The 22,950-nt window shown below is 44.9% G+C and overlaps 1 protein-coding gene across 1 annotated transcript in view; it reads right to left on the bottom strand.

Moving 5' to 3' along the window:
• Positions 1–12,663: 12,663 nt before the first annotated feature.
• dctd (dCMP deaminase) overlaps positions 12,664–22,950 on the bottom strand; it is a 27,958-nt gene continuing 17,671 nt past the window's right edge. The window contains exons 5-6 of the mRNA XM_036517254.1: positions 16,756–16,852; positions 12,664–13,057 (exon numbers count right to left, since the gene is read on the bottom strand). Of these exons, the coding sequence (XP_036373147.1) occupies positions 12,961–13,057; positions 16,756–16,852 (194 nt within the window). The 3' untranslated portion in view covers positions 12,664–12,960. The remainder of the gene's footprint in view (positions 13,058–16,755; positions 16,853–22,950) is intronic.

Raw genomic sequence — 22,950 nt, 5'->3', positions numbered from 1 at the left:
GCGAACTCAAATGTCGCTTTACCTGCACAAAAACCCCCAGAGAGAGTACACTGTAACCCCAAGCCTAGGTATCAGCCAGCGTCTGATTCAGAGTAATTTTTATAGATGTAAAAAAACATCTAAATGTGCCCTTTTTCCAAAACGACAAACATCTTTCTGAATATGGCTACAGTGTCCATTTCAATCAGCCAACACTAAGTGCTGAAACACGCTCGTAACTATGTGCCTTTGCAATAATAATGCTCGTCTTGCTAAGCCCCCGTGTTAACAACTCTCCTCTTATGAGCTATTATTTCTTAATACACTCCCTCTCATCTCCCCAGCACAATATCTGCTAAATGGACTGCCTCTTCCCGCCATTTTCTATGCCTTAATGTCTTCCTCCCTCTTCTCTAATTCCTCAGAGCTGGAACAGGTCTCGCATCACCTTTTGTCATCTCCTGAACACAGTTCATCTGTAAACAGTGTATTCATTTCACCTCTTCTCTTCTTTTCAGTTCACACCTAATTTAACGCTTTAGTCTTAATGCCTTAATTTTTTTTTTTTTTTTTTTTATTAATGACCCTGATGAGTGTTTTTAATCTAAATTGTTTTCAGTTACTTGCATATTCACTGTATATATATTTTCTGTTTGGGGAGATTCTTGCATATTCACGGTCTCTCCCTTTTTATTTTTAAAAATTTTCAGTGCATTCAAATGTATGTTATTATACTGTGCTGTAATTACCTCCTGCATCATAAACTGCGCTGGATTAGGGTGTCTGCTAAGTGACACATTAATAATGATGATGCACGATGGGCCATAATTGTAAAAGTCACTGACATCTCTAGGCCTCTGGTTTCTCATAGAAACGGCCATGAAATTCACAGCTAGGACGCATGAAATCCTGCATCACATCAACAGCTCCTGCAAATTCAAAAAGCAGTTCAGAGGATTATTGGAAAAAAAATATTCATTATGTATTTTCCCACAACATAGAGTAATTTCACAAAAGGAAAACATTTTTTGATACTTTTTTTTTCCCTGAACCGTCACATCCATTTGTACTGCTCTGGAAGTTGAGCAATCAGTACTGGTGCAAAATTGTGTTTTTCAGTGAATAGTCCAAACTTCGCTCGCTCAGAAACTATTCAATACTTGCTCGAGCATGTCATTAGAGAGACGGCAATGCTTTTCTTCTCTGTACAGTGATTCTTTTCCATGCTCTTGCACACAATGCTCTCCATAAGAATAAATCGCATCACCGTCCTTACTTACCGGCAGTTGTCCTTGCCGTCAGAAGGAAAACGGTCCTCTAAAAAGTTTCAACAAACAAGCAGGAAAAAAAAAGACCCATTTCCAAATATTAATATCAGTAGAAAAAAAATTTAATCTCCTCGGTAAACTGAGTCAAACACGTTGCAGAAAGAATACAAAAAAGGGTGTATTAAGAACATTATTTCAATTCTATGGTACATCCTTTTGACACACGCAGCTACAATGACTCGCGCGCCATGGACACTGTTATCCTCCTAATGCTTTAACAAAGAACTGTCACCTAATACGCAGTCAAGGATCCATTTTGCAGTCTGCCACAATGTGTTCCAACAGCACATTGTTCGAGCGGAACCCACATGTTTTTTTTTGACTGTGTTGCATTCAATCCCACGCGCAATATAAAGAAACTAATTTGCTGTACTATCTCCTGGCCGGGGAAGATCTGGTCTTTCTGAGCTGCAGAGGAGGCCATGTCCCTCCCCAACATGGTCATTCTATGAGAAACAGGGCAGACCTTGGTGTGTTTCTCTTGAAACACACGCACGTCGGTCATGTGGAGATTCAAACACAGCCAAAGCTTCGGATAAATATTGTACATTTTAAAGACACTATTCATTGAAATTAAACGCTTTGCCATTTTGTAGCCAACCCAGTGGTCCTTTGTGATATAAATTCCTTTAAGATTTAAGAATTTTAGATCTGACCTATGAAATGCACCAATAATAACATAAGTTGTTTTGCATTATTTAAAAAAAAAAACAAAAAAAAAAACACACAGTCAGGGAAAACAGTATGCTACCATCATGCTTAAGTAGATAACAGTATGGAACCTCAGACCCTGTCACAACTGCTGTTGCTTTGATTTACATCAAGGCGGATGGCTCCCTGAGTTTCACACATCCAGCAGGTATCAGTTACTGTGTGAATGATCATACTTTCAGCCTGTGGAACAAACATGGTTCTCAGACCTGAGTGAAATGAATGTAGGACACCGAAATGAGCGCGCACCGACACAACCCAAAACGATGCGAGTTGGGTAAGGAAAAATGCAAGTAAAATGGAAGAAGGCTGGAAACCTACAGCTGACGTTTAGTCTACGCATGTTCTTTTTCAGCTGGCGCGGTAATGTTTCGTATACTTCAGGCAACATGCGTACACAACTGTGCACTTCACTGAAAAGCAAACGGAGAACCTTCCATTTCTGATACACGGATGCACAGAACCCCCCACCACTTCCCAGTTTTACTCCATTTTTAAATACAGTACTTTGTAAAAGTCCAGGGGTGTCCAAACCTCTCCTGGAGGGTCACTTGTCCCGCATGTTTTAGATCTCTCCCTGCTCCAACACAGCTGATTCAAATGATCAATTTGTAACAAACTCCTGAAGCTACTGAATAACAAACTGATCATTTGAATCAGCTGTGTTGGAGCAGGGAGATCTAAAACATGCAGGACAAGTGGTCCTCCAGGAGAGGTTTGGACACCCCTGTAATAGTCATTTTGGCATCTAGAGCAGCATACCTAAGATGGACTTAATTAATGTGACCTAGAATGAAATGAGAACAGCAACTGTAAAATATGATTTATGATGACTTTGCATGCTTAAATAGGGACAAAAAAAAAAAAAATCAACTATCGTAGTGTACTTTTATTGTAGCTTATCGTAGTATACAATTATCATAGTATATTTGGCTTTTGTGAAAGCGCACAAGTTAACTTGTGGTAGGGCTTGAATAGTGTTGTGCTCACACTCACTGCTCTGGGAGTGTTGTTAGCCTGGTCTGACACTGTTGCTCGTTTAAACTGAATGGATACACAGGGTGAGCCAAAACAATTTAAAAACTAACCTCACGGGGAAACCCTACACCCTCAAAAGAAAAATCTTGGTGCAACTTGGTGCAGTCTATAGATTCAAAAACTTCACAAATCAAAAAAGGTGCTGTAACTCATGACAGGAGAGTGAGGTTTATAGAAATGCCATAATGAATGGAGCCATCAAATGCCATCAATCACTGAACCAATCAGGACTTCTCTTTGGGAAAAAAACACTTTGAGAAAAATCAGCAAGTCACTGATACTATGATAGTGCATTTTGTGGTTCATGAAGCCTCCCTCCCCCTCTCCCCTATTGAAGTACCACAGACATGACTGCTAGGTAGCTCTATTAGATCATTGTTACATACCATGTTAATGGTTGCTGTGAGACAGAAGACTTCAATTAATGTACCAAAGCACTGCATTTACTATAATCATCAATTAACAATCAAAAATTCAACAATTCACAACAGCTGTACCTTACTGTGAATCTTGTCATTGGCCCTGAGCAAGAACGAAAAACAAAGAAAATTAATAAGCAGCAAACAAGTCGTGTAAACAACCGAATCGGAGTGTATAAATAAATCTACTCTTCTCAATGCAAGTAATCCCAAGGGCTGCTTTCAGATAAAATCCATCCCAGCACAGAGTTTAAAAGCCAGCAGAAATGAAAGTTTCCAGTCACAGACTGATCTTACTGCGTCCTTGGATCAGACGGCGGGTCAGGTGCTGAACATGCATTAGTGGTCTGGGATTGTTCACCATAGTCCAAGCAGGAAAACAACACTTCCAAAAAAGATAAAGATTCAGCTAAAAAAGAAGGAAAAAAAACACTAGGCCCTCTGCATACACAGCACAACACAGTGCAAACACAAATTCTACAGGTTCAACTGGCTTGGACCAAAATGGAGGGCTCCAGAGACCTAAACGAATCAAGTTTACAATCCTCCAGAAACAAACAGTGCCCCTTTCACTTCTTCCCCCTTCAACTCTCCTCCCCTCCTAAAAAAAAAAGGAAAAATCTTCGATAATCACTTCAGAGCCTGTAGACATCACCCAGGTGAGTTTAATTGCTTGTTAGGTCTTCGGAGAAACAGCGCAAGCCAACAGCAGAGGTCAGCAGAGGTGACTCGCATGAAAGATTGCATCACTGATCAAGATACACTGCTCATAATGCCTGAAAATCAATTTACATTCCCGCTCAGTGTGTGTCAGGGTTATGTTCTGAGACGGGCAACCTTTTTTTTTTTTTGTACATTGCATGAGACATTAACCTGACTTATTCTTTGGACTAGTTTTATATCTCGGGGGTGATGACTTTATCGGGTCCCTCTCTGCATTTTGTTTTTTAACTTGGCCTTATTCCATTAAAATGATTCCTTCTTTGAAGTATTATGCTTTCCAGTCATTCCTTCCATTAGAATGCGCACCTGCATAAATTGCTTTGAATCATATTATCCATGTAACTGCATGGGATACTGTCTGTCCCAGAAGAAAAGGCTTGTTCTTTTTATGTATTGAATGATTGAATTATTTGGCTGACATTCTTACCCAGAAAGACTTATAAGGTCATCGTGACAAAATAAATATTGTGTAGGATAAGGGGCTTAACAGCAGGCCACACCCAACATTCCAGCCGATGGATAACGAATATGTATGCTCAGATTAGCTAACCACATTAGCTAAGGTCACATGAGTAATGAAAATTTACCTGGTACAATGAGCCCTGTTTAGCTGAAGGATGCTCAGATTAGGACCAAGCCACAGTGTAATCAAACAGCCAAAATTAAGGGCTGGCTCCAGAGAAGGAGAGGCTGGCCTGGAAGGTCAGCTTAGGAGCAGACACTCTGGGAAACATACCCCATGTCCTTCTAACTGGACCGATATAAGAAACGCCCCCTACGGTCTGACAACAATCCATCTGAAAAATCTCTGCGGAGGGAACCGATGTAACATCTTAGAGTGGGTTACTCCTGCTGGGCAGAGTTTATGTTCAGAACGCCTGATAGCCCATGAGCCTGTTTTACCTTGACTGGTGTAGGTCAGGTGCTTTGTACCGCACTCCCACAAAGCACCTGCAACGTTTCTTGCAAGACCTTCATCTCAAAAGGTGACAAAAATGCCACTTATTCGTGGGTGTTAAAATAACTGTGGGTGCTGAACATATTAAAGGCTTCTTATAGCACGTCTGTATAGGATTGTGGATAGTGATGAGCCATAATACTAATAATTATGTGTGAAAACTGTAATTGTCTAGATTGAATGAAGTCCAGATGATGTTTTGTGATAGTTACATGAGATGAACATCTGTTGTAAAGCTTAGAATAATGGCAAAAATGTACACATTAAATACTGCTCTCTACATAGAGTTAAATGCTAAAAAGCACTTTCTTGGCTGTATATCTCACTAATAAAAGCTGTTTCAGCTGAAGACTGGATGACTTCACCTCTCTTGTTTGGTCCTGGAAATAATACATTATTCCCACATTTCCAGTTAGGCTTTGGTTGCTCAGGGCTACGAAATTCCGAATGTACTGTTTGCTCTTGGGCTGCACGTCAGCAGTTAAAAACACCCAGTGTTCTGTTTCTCCGGGCCGATACCGGTTTGAGTGAGGTCTACGCTCAAAGACATACAGGCATAAAACCTTTAGAAACCCCCTGGTGACACCTGCCAGGAAACAAGCAAGACAACAAACAGAAATCCGAGGAGGAGGAGGAGGATATTACACGCGTTTATTAAACCGAGCCCAAATGTCACATTCGGATTTGACGGAAGCCAGGGCACCAAGTTTGAATACGCAAAGATGGGTGTAAGGATCGGGGGGCGGTGGTGGGCTGTACTCAAAATGTCACTGCTACTTTTAGCCATCCTGAGCGCGACTGTTTCAACAGACTCCATGGGATACAAAAATGATTAAACAGACAAACTCGGCAAATGCAGTCTCGCTGTTCCCGTGTTTCGCCCTCCCGCGGATCAGAGGCTACATTTGATTATTCATGTCAAGGATAAACCCACGGAAAAGCAAACCCCTGTGAAACCACACACGTAAAAGCTGAAACGGGCCCCGTGTTGATTTGGGGAAAAAAAAAAAAAAACAGCCTTACACAAGCACACACAGAAGAATGCACACACACACAAACATACAGAGAGATCTTAACAACAGCAATAAAGGGAAACATTCTGAAAAACTTTCATTTGGATACGTGAATGTAGTTTGTGAATGTAATTTGGCCACATCGGTACCAGAAAGGACAGATAAATCTGTTGTCTTGTTTGTGTTATTACTGCATGAGAGACACCATCATCATTCAGCACGCAAACCGTGGGGTCTGCAACATGCAATCATCCAATACATTACTGGATGAATTATTGCGCTAAATTAGCGCAATTAACCACCTTCTTGGGGCAATAATTTTTTTAATTTTAATTTTTTAAATTTAATTACTTCATTTAATTAAGTAATTGAGAGATTCGATGGAACAACAACCAGAAAAAAAAAAAACATTTGCCATTCCAGGTCTAGGCCTGCCTACTCCTAGGTCTTCACGTTCTGCTTAGAAAGCAGGGTAAACAGCCAAGACAGTACTATGGCATTGTGGGACATGTATCTAAGTATATACAGGTCTACATTTTAAACCGGTCAATGCTTTGCCAATTGCTAATTTCTACCATCTGCACTAGTGGTCTGGTTGCTGTTAACAGTTTGGGGTAGGACTAATCGTGTCCCTGTCCCATTGAAGAGATAGCACTGAAAATACACGTTTGCTCAAATACAGATAAAGAACTTAGATTTTGATTTTTTTTCCCAGAATAAAAACACTCTTGCTTTATTTATTTTTGCCACAGTAAGGCATCCACAACAGGAGGTAAGAGAACACAGCAGATTCGGCATATGCCTTCATCACTGTGTAAAAGGTTTTTTTTTTCGAACCAAAAGAAAGTCTGTTCTCTTCCAAAGACTTTCTGAAAGCCTAATGGTATTCTTAGAAACTGGTATTAAAATACCCCTCCCAGAATTCTGGCATTTTTTGCAAATAAATAACTTTTTATTTCATTTTCCAGTACATAGGTGTCATTTACAAGTAAGTTCTTCACAACCTATTCTTTACTGGCCTAGCTGATCATTAATTCTGATCAGATCTCTGCACGGCACTAGTATCAGAAGAAATACACACTGTTCATATAAAGATACACAGATGAAAGCTGGTGTGGTCATTTTTTTAAAAAGTTTTTTTATGCCTTTTTTCTGCTTTGTTAAAAGCAAACGTAATGCAATTAATGTCAAAGAGGTTTTCAGTCACCGACATGGGACTAATTGATTTTAACAGCTGGCTTAAAAAAAAAAATACGTGGTGCCCATTGTGAGGTCCTGTTGTTCCCAGGCAACACGACAGCTGAGAACACAAAAGCTACATTTCAGAGCGCAATTACGGCCTCTGATGTGATGAGCACTCTGAGACAGCTATTTTTGCACGGGGTATATGTGAGGAATCAAATGGGCTCTTCTTAGAAGACTGGCAAATTAGAATGAGCAGAAGGAAATAAAAAAAAATGCTGAATTACTGAGAAGGATGAGAGATGGAATAACACACTGGGCAGGTGCAATTAACATTTATTTCTGCATCTGGTGGACACTCTCTCATCCGGAGTAATTTATAAGCCTGTCATGGAAGATATATACAGTTCACTCCATCAGAGCTTCAAAAACAAGGGGATGGGCACAGAATGGCAAATTTCACAATGAGCGTTATTAATGCAAAGACTAGCTTACAATGATTCACAGTGGTAGCAGACAGCCTGACAATGTTCAAGACCATACTTAGCAAAGTGCTAGATACATTACGGACCATAGGCAAAGTGGCAACCTGAAACGGTGTGATCGTAGGCTTCCTGTCATTAAGCTTTATGATTATCACACTGAGAGATCATTGGGACGTATTAAGTCGCAGGAAAAGGCGAGAGGTAAAAGATTTGAGGTGACAGCGGTGACTCATCTAGGAGAGAACATTCTTAGGAGAATAATCAGCGGTTTACCTCACAACTACCCTTTAATAGGTGCTTCTAATTGGAACCTGAATTCAATTTGAGGTTTTTCCTCAAAAAAAAACGTAATAGGTGTTTGAAATTGACCACTGGGGAGGAAGTATTTAAAAGGATGTACCAATCACACCGAAAGTCAATGTCCTTTGCACCGCTCATTTGCAAATGCTTGGTGTGGTGCTTTTCATCGGTACTCGAATTTAATTTAATCAGCTTTCAATCCAAATACATGGAGGTAGACGGCAGAGAAAGTGTACTGGTGTAGCTTACATGCAATTTTCAGAGTATGAAATTCCCATTACAAAGAATGCATTCACACAGAGACCTCACCTGGCAATTTGTGTGTGGTATCTCCAACAGAGTAAATAGAAGGAATTTTTGAAATGAAAGGACAATAAGAAAGAGCTATTGTGAGTGATTTCGCTGGGAGGCATCATCTTGCAAGGTCGTTGCGAAGATGATGAACATACTTTCCTTGGGTATGGATGCCATTGTTCCACGAGGGAAGGATCTTGTTTATTTTGGAGGAATTGATTTCTGGTGTTTACAAGTGGTCTCTAAGTTTTTTTTTATTTTTTTGAAATGCAGTAGAGTGCAGTCAATAAATTCTATGTCTTTCAGCTTCTAAAGCCGCAATGAGATTGCGGAAAAACTGAAACCAGTCATTTGACATACAGTATTGTCATTTTCAGAACTAGACACATAATTGGTGCAAGAGCAGTTTCTCTTTGTTTCTGTGTTTGAAGCAGGAATATTACATAGCTGATTAGAGGCATGAGGTTAGGCAAAAAAGGGGGCAAGAGATTAGTCGAAGGGATGAAATCCATTTATCAGTTTTCCATCAAAGTCTTGATGTGACTGATATTCTCTTAAAGCCGTTTCAGCACTGTTCTTGAAGCTGATGCATTTCATGTTTTCACATCTATGAAAGAAACATCAATGACGGGATATGAATCACATAATTCAGCGCGCTCTGCATCCAGCCCAGGTGAAGTGTTGTTGGCCTGTCCCTGCTTCATTATATGCCTGTAATTGAACTGCAAGGAAATAATAGAAAAGGCAGCCCAGTCAAGGCTTCGGTGCATTTAGAGTGCAGCTAATTTGTTTCTTTTTTTTCCCTATTTTTTAACCAGAAACTGTGGTTATGGAGTTCAGTGTCCAGAGTCCAGCATCATGGAGATAGGAGCGGGGGGGGTGGGGGGGGGGTGTCAGGGAGAGCAGGAGAAACTGGCTTATTCCTTTTGACGGCAGATACAGGGTCCGTCAATGCCAAAGGTAATCCAGCCCATCTCCAGAGATCTGCTTTTATTGTTTTAAGGACGGGTGTGAAATTGAGGTCGCCGGGTCTGCCTGGGATTTGGGGAGATTTGGAATCCTCTCCGAGCGCGACTGTCTAAAGGAGAGGCCATCGGCGATGACGTCCGCGATCGAGTTTCTCCGGAGGCAGAGGCGCGGGATGTGATCAAAGGACGGGCGCGGCAAGACCCCCACTAAGGTCCCCCGTGATGCTCGTGATTGAAGGTGCCGAGATTGACGGTGAGAAAGTGTAAACATGGCTGCCGATGACAGATTTAGTTGTGAGATACTTATTTTTTTCCTACATGCATTATGGAGTCATTTCAACCATTATTCAGTCATTTCAACAATCATTCAACCATCAATGTGGTGTGACTCAGGAGGGGGGAAAAACAACAGAATAATGGACATTGCTGCCTGGTTCGAGGGTGTAACTCAAACGGTAACGTCATACAGCCATTAGTAACTACTGAGAAAATAGGGAAGCTTTATGTTTGAATGTCTCCTAATGCAGTAGTTCCCGATTCCAAACTCGTTTGAGGTGGGGGAGAGAGAAAGACATTTTGGTTTTCTCCCTTTCTGAGGCCACGTTTCCATTAGAATGTAGAGGCTGATTATTTTTTCCCCCTTCTATTTGAGAAATTTGCTCCAAGCAATGATTATAACTTGTGTTTCTATTAACTAGAGTTTTCCTGCCTTTGAAGAGTATGAGTTAAGCTTATTAAATCGTGATTTGGGTAAATTTTCTGTGGGCAGAAGGCTACAATGTAAATGTGTGGTGTGAAAGGCAATGTATATTATTACCACTGCAATAAATGTCACCATTAACATTACACTTAATCCACATCAAGGCCAGTCCGCTTTAAAAAAGCCGATCTGTGATTTTTATGTGCATAACTTTTACACTGATCTTGTTTTTAAGTCATCTAAGTGCAATAAATTCATTCCTTGTGGAAATACCTCAAATGACTTGCTGTCCCTGTCAATGTGTTACGCACTTAAGGTTCTTGTAAAAAGCACCTTGGAAAAAAAAAATCTCAACCAGCAAGGAGTTCTGGGCCCACGTCCAACACCAACAAGAAGATCCGGACTGGATTTTTCCTCAACATTCTCCAGTACAAACGACTACATATCTGCATGTTCTACTCAGTTCAAACTTCCACTGCCAAAAAATAGCCCACCAAATGACTGAACATATTTAACAGAAAAACTAAAAAAAAAAAAACAATGGCATTACCACAGTGGTAAAAAGCACCTCCATCACAGAAACCCAACAGTTCCCGTGCACCCGGCCTTCACACTGAGATCCATTTCTCTGCTGTCACTGTCCAAGAATTACCACAGGACAAAAAAAATAATAACCCAGCGAAGATCTTACAACTCACCTCTTCTCTCTGCCACACTGAGTAAGTATTTTCATACGGCGGCCTCAGTAATATTTCAAACACGACATGAAGCACGCCCAGATACTTTGGTCCCGATGCTGATGCAAGAGGCAGGGCTTCTCGTGTCCAGGATGATTAAACCTCAGCTTGCGGTTTTTGACTTTTTTTTCCCCCACAATTTTGCTTACTGAACTGATTCATCTGTGATACCACACCATGTACGGGGGGTCTAAAACTGTGCTTATTTTAAGGAGGGGGAGAAAACACTGGTGGAATAACCTGACCTGTAACGCTGGTAAAATATGGCTATAAGAGAAATTATACAACTGCATAAAAAGGAAAGCATGCAAGCAAATTCATTCGAACTGTGTCATTACTTCGGTTCATCAACACAAATTTATCATGCACGAGATGAAGAGGTAGCATTACTGGCATGTTGATAAATCAAACAATGAGAAAATAAGGATTTTCAAAGCTCAATATCACATAAAAGTGCAGATTAAAAATTCCCATTTCAAAACATGTTCATTTCCATCTTACCATGACCTTATTCATGAGTGTCTAAAGTATTTGCAGTGGCTACCTCCTTCATCAGAACCAACAGCATTTTCACAACAACACACACAATACCACAACAGACAAAGCTGTCCTTCGCACTTCCCTTCCACGCTTACCAAGACTGGGAAGGTATTCAGATGCAGAAAGAGAGGACATTCAATGCTGCAGTACTCTTCACTAGCATAAAGGACAACTTCTGAGGGAGAGGTGCACAGGAGATCAGGGGAGGAAACTTCCAGAAGCCCTCTCAACTCTCAAGATTCGGCGTATTAAAACCCTCGAGATAAAACGCTGGCTATCAGTTACTTTGTCACTTCTTTCAAGAGTGAAGAAAAATGGAAATGTCAGCATTTGAAATTCAAATTCAGAGTGGCTTTATATGAATGATGATTGCAGTAACACACCTTTGGGCACCTCTGTCTAATACTCCAGGAAAACATCTTCCCTCTGAACTGTTTATTTTCCACTATTAATTTCTCTCGGATTCTGCCAATGTCAGCAAAGCTGCGACCAGCTCCAGGACTTTCTGGAGTCAAGGTTTTCTTGGCAATTCCCCTCCGTCAAGAAAACAGGGAACTGAATTTCAATGCATGCAGGGCTCCCGACCGACAGTTCAACAATAACAAGAACTTGGATGTGGATGCGAGACAGTGACCGTATACTGCCAGAGACAGACACGCTTTAGCGACCCAGCAGACACCACCAGCCCCACTTAACGGAGAGGTTTCCGCTCCTCGTCCTGATCCACAAATCTGTAGCCTCTTCAAAACCAGCTGTCTGGAGAAACGGACGAGTCAAGTTCCCACCCAATCAACGGCTCCTCCTCAGGAAACAAGGTCTGAATACGGATGAACATGTGAGCATATACAACCTCATCCTCTGCAAAGGTAAAATCAACCGTATTACATTACATTATTGTCATTTAGCCGATGCTCTCATCCAGAGAGACTTACATCAATTACAGGCTTTTACAACGTTATCCATTTACACAGCTAGATGTTGACAGTCCTGCTCCTTAACCACTATGCTACACTGTCACACAGATAAAAGATCTGGTCTACTGGATTTTGGCATGTAACACACATTCAGTGCTCCCTGATGGTACCATGTTCTGTTACTCAGAACTGATGTAATGGTTAGTGCTTGCCTTCCATTTCCGGGCTATGTTGCTGTGCCCCAATTGTAGATTTCACAAAGTTGTAGCAGCAGGGGGGGAAAAAAAGGGAAAAAGAAACATCTGATGGTGAACCATTTATTTGAAAAGTAAAGTAAAATTTGCGAAATACCTGTCAGGCATTCCAATAACAACCCTTATTCCAAAGTCAATTTTCATATACCAATGTCTACTCGCTATGTAATTTGCATAATGTGAGAGAAAGAGTGCTATTAAATTGGTTCCACGTGTGAATATCCATGTGTTAGTTAAAGCAGTTTGACTGGCAGAAAGTGCACACCCGAAAACCCACAAAGCGACTTGCACAACAAAAAAAAGTTGTAACTTCCACATGAAAGCCGCATCTCCCTCCCAAAGTGCGAGACCGCACAATGGAGATACGCTGGGAGTAATGCCTTCAGTGAGAGAAGATGACATCAAAGACGCGCCGGTTCAAGGTGAAATCGGGTACGCCGTCATCTGGTGCATTCCGGAGTGGTTTATTGAATTAAAATCAATGACAATCTTGTTTCGCTTCGGCTCAAACTGCCTGGAACGCAAACAAATAAAAGAGCGTGAATAAAAAGGAAGTTGTTTTTCGTTAGGTTTGGTCCCCCCCCCACCCCCACCCCCCACCAACCTGCCAACCACGTCTCCCGCAGCACTCTGTTCTGTACATGCAGAAATTTCCGTTATTACAGGCACAGCCCGTCACCTCAGCTCTCCTCCGGCGCGCGGGGAGCTACACGGGAGCCAATCAGCGGGCGGTACGCTGGGGACTCGGGGGCGCCACCTGGAGTTAATCACTTATGTTACGCTGCTCGGCGCCGGTCACTCTGCTGCACCTGCCGCCAGGCTGGACCGCGGCCGACGCGACTGATCTGGCTATTCCCCTGGACCGCGGCCGACGCGACTCTGATCTGGCTATTCCCCTGGACCGCGGCCGACGCGACTCTGATCTGGCTATTCCCCTGGACCGGCACAGGCAGCACAGGCCCTTACAGAGCCCCTGTCTTTGTGTCTCGGTGCTTTAAAGTAAGGTCTTTTTCCCCATAGGCCTGTGTTTATCGGTCGACTCGCTCGTCAAGGTTACTCAGCTGTTACAGAGAGTCACAGCTGTGCCTGCCCTGTGTTACTGCGCTGGAACGGGAAGCTTTGCCTCAGTCTGCCCTGTGTTACTGTGCTGGAACACAAGGTACAGCTGTGCCTGCCCTGTGTAACTGCGCTGGAACAGGAAGCTTTACCTCAGTGTGCCCTGTGTAACTACGCTGGAACAGGAAGTTTTGCCTCAGTCTGCCTGCTCCGTTTGATGTCCTCTGGCGGCCTGTGCCCGGGCCAGGCAGTGCACTCCAGCACTTTAAGGAAGAGCTCCTCTCTTAACTGCTCCTATCAAAGCCGGCGCCTCCATCCCCAAACCCCTCTTTTAAAAATCAAACTGCTCCCGACACCCGGGCCCGGCTGGGAAACGGAGGCCCTGCTCGACACCGCGCAGCGCCTGTGTGAGACCGTACCCCTTCCCCCTCGCCCCTGCGCCCCCCCGCCTGTCAGAGCGGGAAGGAATTCTTCCAAGAGCAATCTGCTCACTGCTACATTATTGGACCGCACTTTTAAAAGACTCTTTTTTTTTTTTTTTAAAGGAATTTTTAATGGAATTCCAAAACTTGTTTTAAAAAGAAGGGAATCTGTTGGAACAAAGCCTGCCCTTGCTACTGCGCCCCCCCCCCCCCCCCCCAAAACCAAGGCCAGTGGTCAAGCTTTTGTCCAGTTCCTACATTTCTAGATTGTCCCCCTCAGAAAATGCGTTTCAATCCCATTCCTCTCATTATACAAGGGATACGGTTCACTTCTGACGCGTTACTTCATTCAACTTCACCCCCCCCCCCCATTTTAAACAAAAAAGAATAGGCCATACATACCTGGCTATTCAGCCTGCATCAATAACGCCTCCCCATAGAATTCTCCGGATTGTCTAATTTTTTCTTTTTCTTTTCTTTTTTTTTTGTCTTATTCAGGTGGGTGACACGGTAAGGTCAGAAAGGTCGCACCGAGACTAGATATGAGATCCATTTGAAGTGTGAATTAAAGCACTGGTCACAAATGGGTATAGAGGACATATAATTGACGGAGTATGTGCAGTACATTCCGCAGGTAAAAGACAGCCTTCAGACAACTGCCAAGGGAATTAACCTCTAAACCTCAAGACATGAAGGTGTCTTCAGGGATTTTATGCCGAAAATGGATTTTCTTCCCCTTCCCCTAAGCTCATTCACCACAGTCATATTTGCTTTAACGACAGGACTCTTAAGACCCCCCCCCCTCCATCCCACTATACCTGCATTTAATGTCCTATAGTATGACTATAGTATGAGCGTATAAAGCTGGGAACATTTAAGCACAGAAGATTTTCTGCGATTTTCAGACGCCTCTTCCTCCATTGGCACCGCACTTGCTTTCAAGCTAAGAAAAGCCTGCTTATAATTGAAAACCTCAACCGGAGTTCAAATGTGCCGTGAATCACTTCGTCCAACTGTCAGAATCTCATTAAACCCCACAGAGGTGAATTCATGTGCCAAGTTTAAAAAAAAGAAACTGGTGAATATATATCGAAATAACATGTTAATTAAATATGCTGGGAACGAGCTACACTTCTGCAGATAAGGGGCTATGCTGTGGGGGGGGGGGGGGGGGGGGGGGAATAACTTCTCTCTTGAGTGCCAATGCACAAGAATTAATGTTGATACCATCTTTCTTATTCATTACTTGAAAAGAGGAAAAAAAGAAAATCAATTCAAAAATTTCTTCGTCTGGATCATGCTTGCAAACAGTCAGCGTCTCTGGCGAACATATAAATCGATATTCCATGCTGAAGCAAAAAACAGCCTGGTGGCAGCAGGTTCCAGGACATTTACTGCTGTTGTTCTAGGCTATTCTGGCACCTATTGCTGACAACCTATAGTTGGGGGAGGAGCTTTAAATAGAATGTTTGTGCCATTTTTTTTTCCCCCTTTCTTTTTTTAATTGCCTCCTCCCTAGCAGTGGACAATAATAACATCCAACCATGGCTGAAGTTTACTGAGCAGAGCAGCCCCATTATTAACTTTGAAGAGGGTGACACACTGGTGGCAGCAGTGGGGAGCTGAAGGATGGTGTTTTTGGTCTCCAGGGGTGTTGTGGCACTGCCCCTGTCTAATAATGTCACTTTCTTGGGGAAGGGGGGGGGGGCTGCAGCCGTTTCCCAGCTTGCAGGGGTGGCAGACGCACCCCGGCTGGAGGACGCTTTCCGAAAGCAGGCCCTTAATGATTCAGCTTCACACATCACGAAAAGAGGAGAGGGGCGGAGGGAAGGGACAAAGGCATGGGAGACAGGGGAGGAAGGAGAGGGAGAGGGAGAGCAGAGAGGGAGAGCGGAGAAAGACAGAAGAAAGAGAAAGAGCAGGAGGCAAGACAGAGGGAGGAGAGACAGGAAGAAGGGAGAGATAACAGATCGATAGAGAATGAGGAAAAGGAGAAAGGAGAAAACAAGAGGAAAAAGGGAAAAAGGACAAAAGGGAGTGGAGACAGGGAGAGATGTGGCAGAAAGAGGAAGAAGTGGCTTGACATGACATAAACCTTCAGGTTGACGTGAACCAAACCTACTGTCCAAACGACTGGCTGTAGGCATTAGGGTTAAGGGAAGCAGACATGGCCAAACTGGTTCACAAAACACATAAAAAATATGAGAGAAACAACGAAAATTAGGAATTGACTGAGAAGGCAGGGCTGTAGAACTGTGACAGCCCCCTGATAACGGCGTAACGTGAGTCATGCGCTTCTGTTTCACAAGGGGGCACAGAAGGGGCTTAACCGATATGAAAAAATGCTCTACTGCATGTGCCATCTCTTACGGATGGGGAACACCAATGAGCAGCTGCTTATTCACTCTGCAGTAAATCCGTCAGCCCCCGATTCCATCAGAGCGTGCTGCTGCTTTAAGAGAAAGGTACAACAACACGGCGCTCGCCTCATATATTTTACATACCACCCTGAAATGGCCTCACTGGGGTCCCCGGCTCCACAAATCTGTCATTCCCGTGCCAGTACAGGCCCCAGACCGGGAGGCCTTCCGGGGGGGGGGGGGTACTGTGTGACTGAGGCCGCCGAGGCCGCCGCGGCTCTGTGTCTGGCCTTGTTTGTGAGGGCGGTCGGACCCGTCTGGCTCTGACAGATGTAAATGAAGTCGTTTCGCGGGCGCCTTTCAGAGATACTCACTTGTACTTGATCCCCGCCAGGTTGAGCAGGCGCCTGGAGGCAGTCATTTCTGGAGTGTCGTGATACTTGTCTGACAGATAAATCACGTCCTTTATACCTGCGGGCGGAGAGCGAGGGGGGGGGGGGGGGGGGGGGAGAAGTCAATTATCTGTCCAGCAGGCTGCAGGGCGACCGCGGGGAGGCTGGGTGGAGGGGGGGCAGGCATCTGGAGCACAAACCCCGAATTGAAGCGCCGGACACTGCCATCTTTAAACCATGAGACACACCCCCAAACCGTGGAGGGGTGCAACATGCTGCGCACAGGCACCTCTGTCAGGGGAACGGGTTCAGTGCCGCACGCTGGAGACTGCCACAGGTCCAGCGGCAGGGTCCCACCTCATCCGCGGCTTTCCGAAATGGGGACAAGGCCTCCAAGGTCCCACCAGCATTACAGTCTGCTGGAGCTCAGGCTGTGGCTTAAAAAGCCACACGCTCCTTACCACACTGCTCAACATCTGCATTTGCCTTTGTGCGGAGGCCAAGCTGAAGCTGGGGTGATGGAAAGTGTCACCAGTGCATTTTAAATACACCAGAAAAACCGAAGACCTACAGGTAGACTGAAGCCAATGGAATAAATAGGAGAGGCAGGGCCGAAACCCTATGACCTCCATTAGAGTCTACTGGAGCACAGGCTGTAGTCTAAAACCCTGTTCCTTACCACGTCACACACATCCTCACAATGTTCAACACCTGTGTTTTCTTTTGTGCAAAGATTGAGCTAGAGCTGTTTTAATGGAGTGTGTCACCAGTCCACTTTAAATAAATCTGGATAACCAAAGAGCTGTAGGCACATTTGAGCCGCTAGATTGGATAGGAGAGATACGGCCTCAACCCTACGACCTTCAGCATGTGACACCCTACAGGTTGCAATCTAGTTCCAAGGGGAGACAGAGGGCTCCCGCACCAATCAAAGAGAAGGCGGAGGAGCTCTTTCTCTGCCTCTTCACCGCCCTGGAGTGGGAATCAAACTCGTTTATTTATCAAAGTCAAATCCGAGTGCGGGGTTTGCATATCGCGGACCGCTCAATGAGGGATAATGACAGCGCTTTAAATTTATACCCAATAAACAAACCATAAACAAAACCATACACAGCACCTTGTCGATACCCGGAGTGCGGCGCGCATATTGTGCACTAGAAGTTGGCGGTGGTCCAGCACGCAGCGCAGAGAGGAATACTGATTGTACACGGGAACCGGGGAGGGGGGGGGGGGTGGGCGGGATCTGAGCGCAGCCGGTCGCTTCCGGAAAACTCTGCCCCACCACATGCTGTCAGAATGAATGCAGAGGCAAAGTGCAGAACAGAGGGAGAGAGCTCAGTCTGTTTTAGTAAAAATACGCTTTTGTATTCGGCCTCTATTCTACAAATGACGCGTACAAATGTTTTTTCCCCCCCTCCACATTATTCTGACCAAAAAAAAAAACCCCAAATTGGTCAAGGGTTGAAGTTATTTCTTTGGGCATTCTCTAACGGAGGGAGTGACTCACGCAGCTTTGATGGGAATGTTTTATAACGTGCAGCTTTCATAGGATGACCACCTGGTGAATTTGTGTATCGACTGAGGTCAGGGTTATTCTAGTTCTTCAGTGCCAACTGCACACAGGGTCATTCCAGGTACTTGTGTACCTGTTGTAAACAGGGTTATTCTAGTTCTTGGTTCAGAGGTCTTGATGAGCCCCTACTCTATTCCAGAGCTCAAACACTGCTAGAGTCAGGCAAAACACAGTGAGATTCTGGTTTGTTCCATCTAGATATCCCATCCCACCCAAGGCCACAAAGCCACCCCCTGTCCACCTCACTGGCAACACAATGGAACTGTTGCTACGAACTGATGTTTTTATGGGGATGTCCCAATGTTTTAGTTTCCACTGTTTTCCAGGAGTCTCTCGACCGCCTTTTCACAGGGTCAGGGAATAATTTTCCAGTTTTTCTCCCAATGAGCCCTGGCTTTTCCATTTTTTCTTATTCCCTCTGGGAATACACGTTCAGTGCTTTGTGACAATCTTGGCTGTAAAAATGCACTAAATGTGCTAAATATGCTAAATAAAACTTGATTCGCTGACTGACCTGCCAAAATAAGCAAAAGTATTTGCAATCTTTTCAGGTTCTAAATGAAACAACCAAAAAATCCGTCTGATGTACATGCTTCACCTATTGTTAGAAAAATCAACAGCCTTTCAGACTACTGAGAAACTCCCAAGGGTAATTAAACAACTTTTTACTTCATTTTTGCTTTGCTTTTTTTACTTGTTTTTATTACGACAAAGCAAACAGTTGTGCATTTCTTTGGTTTGGCAACTAGGAGAAATATGCCACCATCACAGCATCTGCCAGAATCAATATTCCAGTTTACTGTGACCAGTATTCAAAACGGCAGTTTAAAACAGTAAAACAGAGATGTTTCCAGCTTTAAATAATTGGACTATAAATTTACTTTTGCCGCCCCAACACTTCCACGCCTTAAAGTTTTACGAGCTGTCCCTTTATACCTCTGTTTACCAGCTGAGGCATTTGAGATGAAGTAGGATAAGAGCAGTGCCGTAGTGTGGAACTGAACCTGCAACCTTCTGGATCGGAACCCCAGCTGCTTAAAAGAGCATTCAACCCTGTGGTCATGCAACGGGTATACAATGATCTAGCTGTTAGAGCAGCAGAATTCCAATCACGACACTAGAGGATCAAATACGCAGCGGCCCAAGTGTTGGGTGTAGCAGTTAGGATAGTGGTAAGGAGCAGGGCTCATAACCGAATGGTTGCTGGTTCAATTCCCCACTGGGTTAATGTTGCTGTACCCTTGTGCAAGGCACTTAACCCAAAATTGCCTCGGTAAATATCAGTAAAATGGATAACATGTAAAATTTTATGTTATATAAGTCGCTCTGGATAAGAGCATCTACTAATTGATAATAACATAAGGTAATGTAATATGGATCAGAAGCCCAGCTCCTTAAAAGAGCATTCCACCCAGTGGCTGGTCACGGAATGGGTATACCGTAGTCTCACAGTGGTTTAAAAAAAAAAAAAAAAAAAACACAAAAACTAAGTCTCCAGACAGGCTATTGAGTGTGACCGTAGCAGACAGACCATTACAGCACATCGACTGCTTGCGCGATGTCAGACGTCTCTGCCCATCCCACAGAACTGTGTCCCTCCAGGACGGCGGGTGGCGAGAGGGGCGGCCAGCGACCGAGCAATTCAGACACGGTGCTTTTTTCCGGGCCGTCCCAAGAGGGCCCACATGGCTGGCGCGGACGGTCCCGGGGGGGGCGGTGAGTGACGGGACGGCAGGCACGTAGGATTTGGGCACCGCCACCCGTGAAGGTGTGCCTCCTCCATCAAGCCCCTCATGAATATTTCCATCCTAATATGCCAGCACAGGAAGGAAGGTGTCTTTTCATCACTTTGAAGTAAAACGAAGACCTTGTGGGAGTTTCACCGTCAGATCTCCAATTCACTGTACGCTTGTGAGGACGACGCTAACCAGGTATAAAACACTGGTGTGTCGCTAAGGAGCAAAAACAATAAAGGAGTCAGAAACGGCCCTGACTTTCTCCCTTACAGGAACAAAAACATTCCTTTTCTACATCTGTACCGAAAATCCCCTGTAACACAACCTTACAATGCAGCACAAAGGCTCTAATTAATATTAAGTTCAGCCTTGGAGAAGTCTGGGACTGAGTATAGGTCTGAGCTGTGAAACTGAGGACAGCACAGGTGGTGTCCACTGGTTTTGGGGGGAGTGAGGCTGCCCCAGCGGACAGCCCAAACTGTACAGTGTGGGCGCTTTGATTACTGGGAAATGGGGGTGGGGGACCAGACAGATTTATAACCTTTCAACAGAAATCACACAAGTGTCCCTTGCTAGGGTGAAAGAGACAGGGGCACCGGCAGCGGAGAGACAGATGGGCAAAGAAGCACCCACAGCGCAGCGCAGAAAGAGACGGGCGAAGAAGCACCAGAAATTTAACAGAAACAAAGTACGGAACAAGAGAGGAGAGAGAGAGAGAAAAATGACTCTCGCCTGTGGTGTCTGAAAAAACATCTGAGCGGGAGGGGAGAGGGGGGTCCAGCAGCCCCCTTCCTCTCTTGGCACCGGGGGCGCGGTCGGCGTGTTGAGGCATGCCCAGCAAAACAATGGGGGGTACTGTTGGGCCAGTCGACTGGGGGAGAGCAACTGTTAGCATTTCAATGGGATGGGGGGATTAGGCCAGACAAAAGGCGGCAGATTAGCTAATGGGAATACAATAGGAGGTGTTGGGGAGAGTCCGGAGAGGGGGGTTACAATGAAAGGCAACCGGCGAGGCACCAAATTAGAGGAGAAGACAAACCGAGGCGTAATTAAAGAACATTAGAATGCAATCAGCATTTCGCATGCTCTTCATTCCGGAACCCGGGCCCTGGGTAATTTTCTCCCCCCCCCCCCCCGATTCATTCTCCCACATTAACCAAACAGAGCTGGCGCCCACCACAGACGGGGCACCCTGCTCAATGAGGCTGCAGGAGCCTGGAAAAGATTTACAGTTTCACCACCGCTAATTATTTCCCTGCCTTTTGAAGCATAATTACTCACTAAATGATTGTGACAGGTTTGCGATTCTCAATCCCTTCGACTTCAAATAATAAATAAAAAAAAAAACGAAAGCCTGGGACACGGGGATGCGGGGTGTTTAAATAATTAGGGGCCAGCAGATTGAGAGGCGATGAATGCGCTAAACAAATGCCGCTTAAATCAGTCTTAACCCGCCGATGGAAGGAAAAAAAGCCAGCAGAATAAAACAGCGATGTAGTCTGGGGAGCAGGAGCAGACCTCCTGAATTAGCAAGGCTGAAAATACATGATGTGGCTGATTTTCAGGGATTAATAAATAACGAGGCGGCACGCGATTAGCCGTCTGTTGCAAGGAGAAGAGGGAGGGAGGGAAAGAAAGCGGAGACGGAGAAGTACAGACGAGCGGGGGAGGGAAGAGAGAGAGAGAGAGAGAGAGATGGGAAGAGGAGACAGGGGAGATGAGAGTCTTAGCCCCGTTCGAACTGGAGCCCGTCTGAAAACATCAGAAGTTGTTTGGTGCAAGCCGGAGACGCGCCGCCTGAGAGATTTGCTCGAACGTGGCTGGAGAGCGTCCAGCCGGAGGTGTGCGGCGGGACCTCTGAGCTGCCAGGGACATGACCACAGTGCCCCCTAAAGCACACTGCCTCTCTCCCTCCTTCACAGAGCCGCTGATGTGCCCATCCTCGAGACCCGCGCTCAACAGCCACCCCGAAAAAAAGTTCACACCCAGTGAACGAGTGACGTGCTGGACCTGAAGAGTTTTATCATGTCCCAGCACAACAGCAGCAGCAGCAGCAGCAGCAGCAGCAGCAAAGGAAAGTGAGGTTGCCATATTTTCAGAGAGACATTTAACTAGTGCAGCTCAACCGCGATCAGGCTAACACGGCCCAGCTATTGTCCACGGCTTAGAAACGCATGTTCTCCACACACATCGCATTGATCTTCCCCTAAAAAGATGTGGTTAAAATGAATAATTCAGCATCTACCCAAGAGTTTTTTTTCCTATTGTGCTCTGCAGTTTGGTGGAGCCGGGCGGAAGACAGGCAGGAGAGACCACACTTCCTGTGTGGTCCCTTCAGCAGCCGAGGAGCACACAACAGCCAGAAATTACACCCCTCGGAGGCGCGTCGTTGATGGGGCGCTGTTTGGCTCGTTCTTTTAACGAGTCTTCCGGAGACGCTACCGAAAAAGAGCCGAAGGTGTTAAAGGAGACGCGAGATGCTCCTTAATGAGGTGACAACCCTGAGACGGAACCCGCGCCCCCCCTGCCGCGCGGGGAGGGGGCCGCCGTGGAGCCCCCCCCCCACGCTTGATCACAGGGAAGAGATGTCGACCTGGTTTCCGTATGCGGCATGAGGAGGCCCGGGAGGCGCTCCAACAGCAGGGGATCCTGGGAGCTAACGAAAGACCAAAAAAAAAAAAAGGTTTGGTATGCTGTCAGGCTTCAAAAGCCGGTGACGAACAAAAACTTTAGTGCATCTGGAAACACAGGTGAGCAGATGCTTCTGAACAGTTGCAGGCGTTTTGATAGCCCCCTAGTGATAAAACGCCGCTACTACAAGAGCCACTCTATCACTCAATCAGACTGGGAGTGAGTGAGCAAGGGCCA

The sequence above is a fragment of the Megalops cyprinoides genome, chromosome 22 (genome assembly GCF_013368585.1).
Source record: "Megalops cyprinoides isolate fMegCyp1 chromosome 22, fMegCyp1.pri, whole genome shotgun sequence".
NCBI lineage: Eukaryota > Metazoa > Chordata > Actinopteri > Elopiformes > Megalopidae > Megalops > Megalops cyprinoides.
Note: the sequence above shows the minus strand (reverse complement) of the source record. Positions and strands in the feature narration are given on the sequence as shown.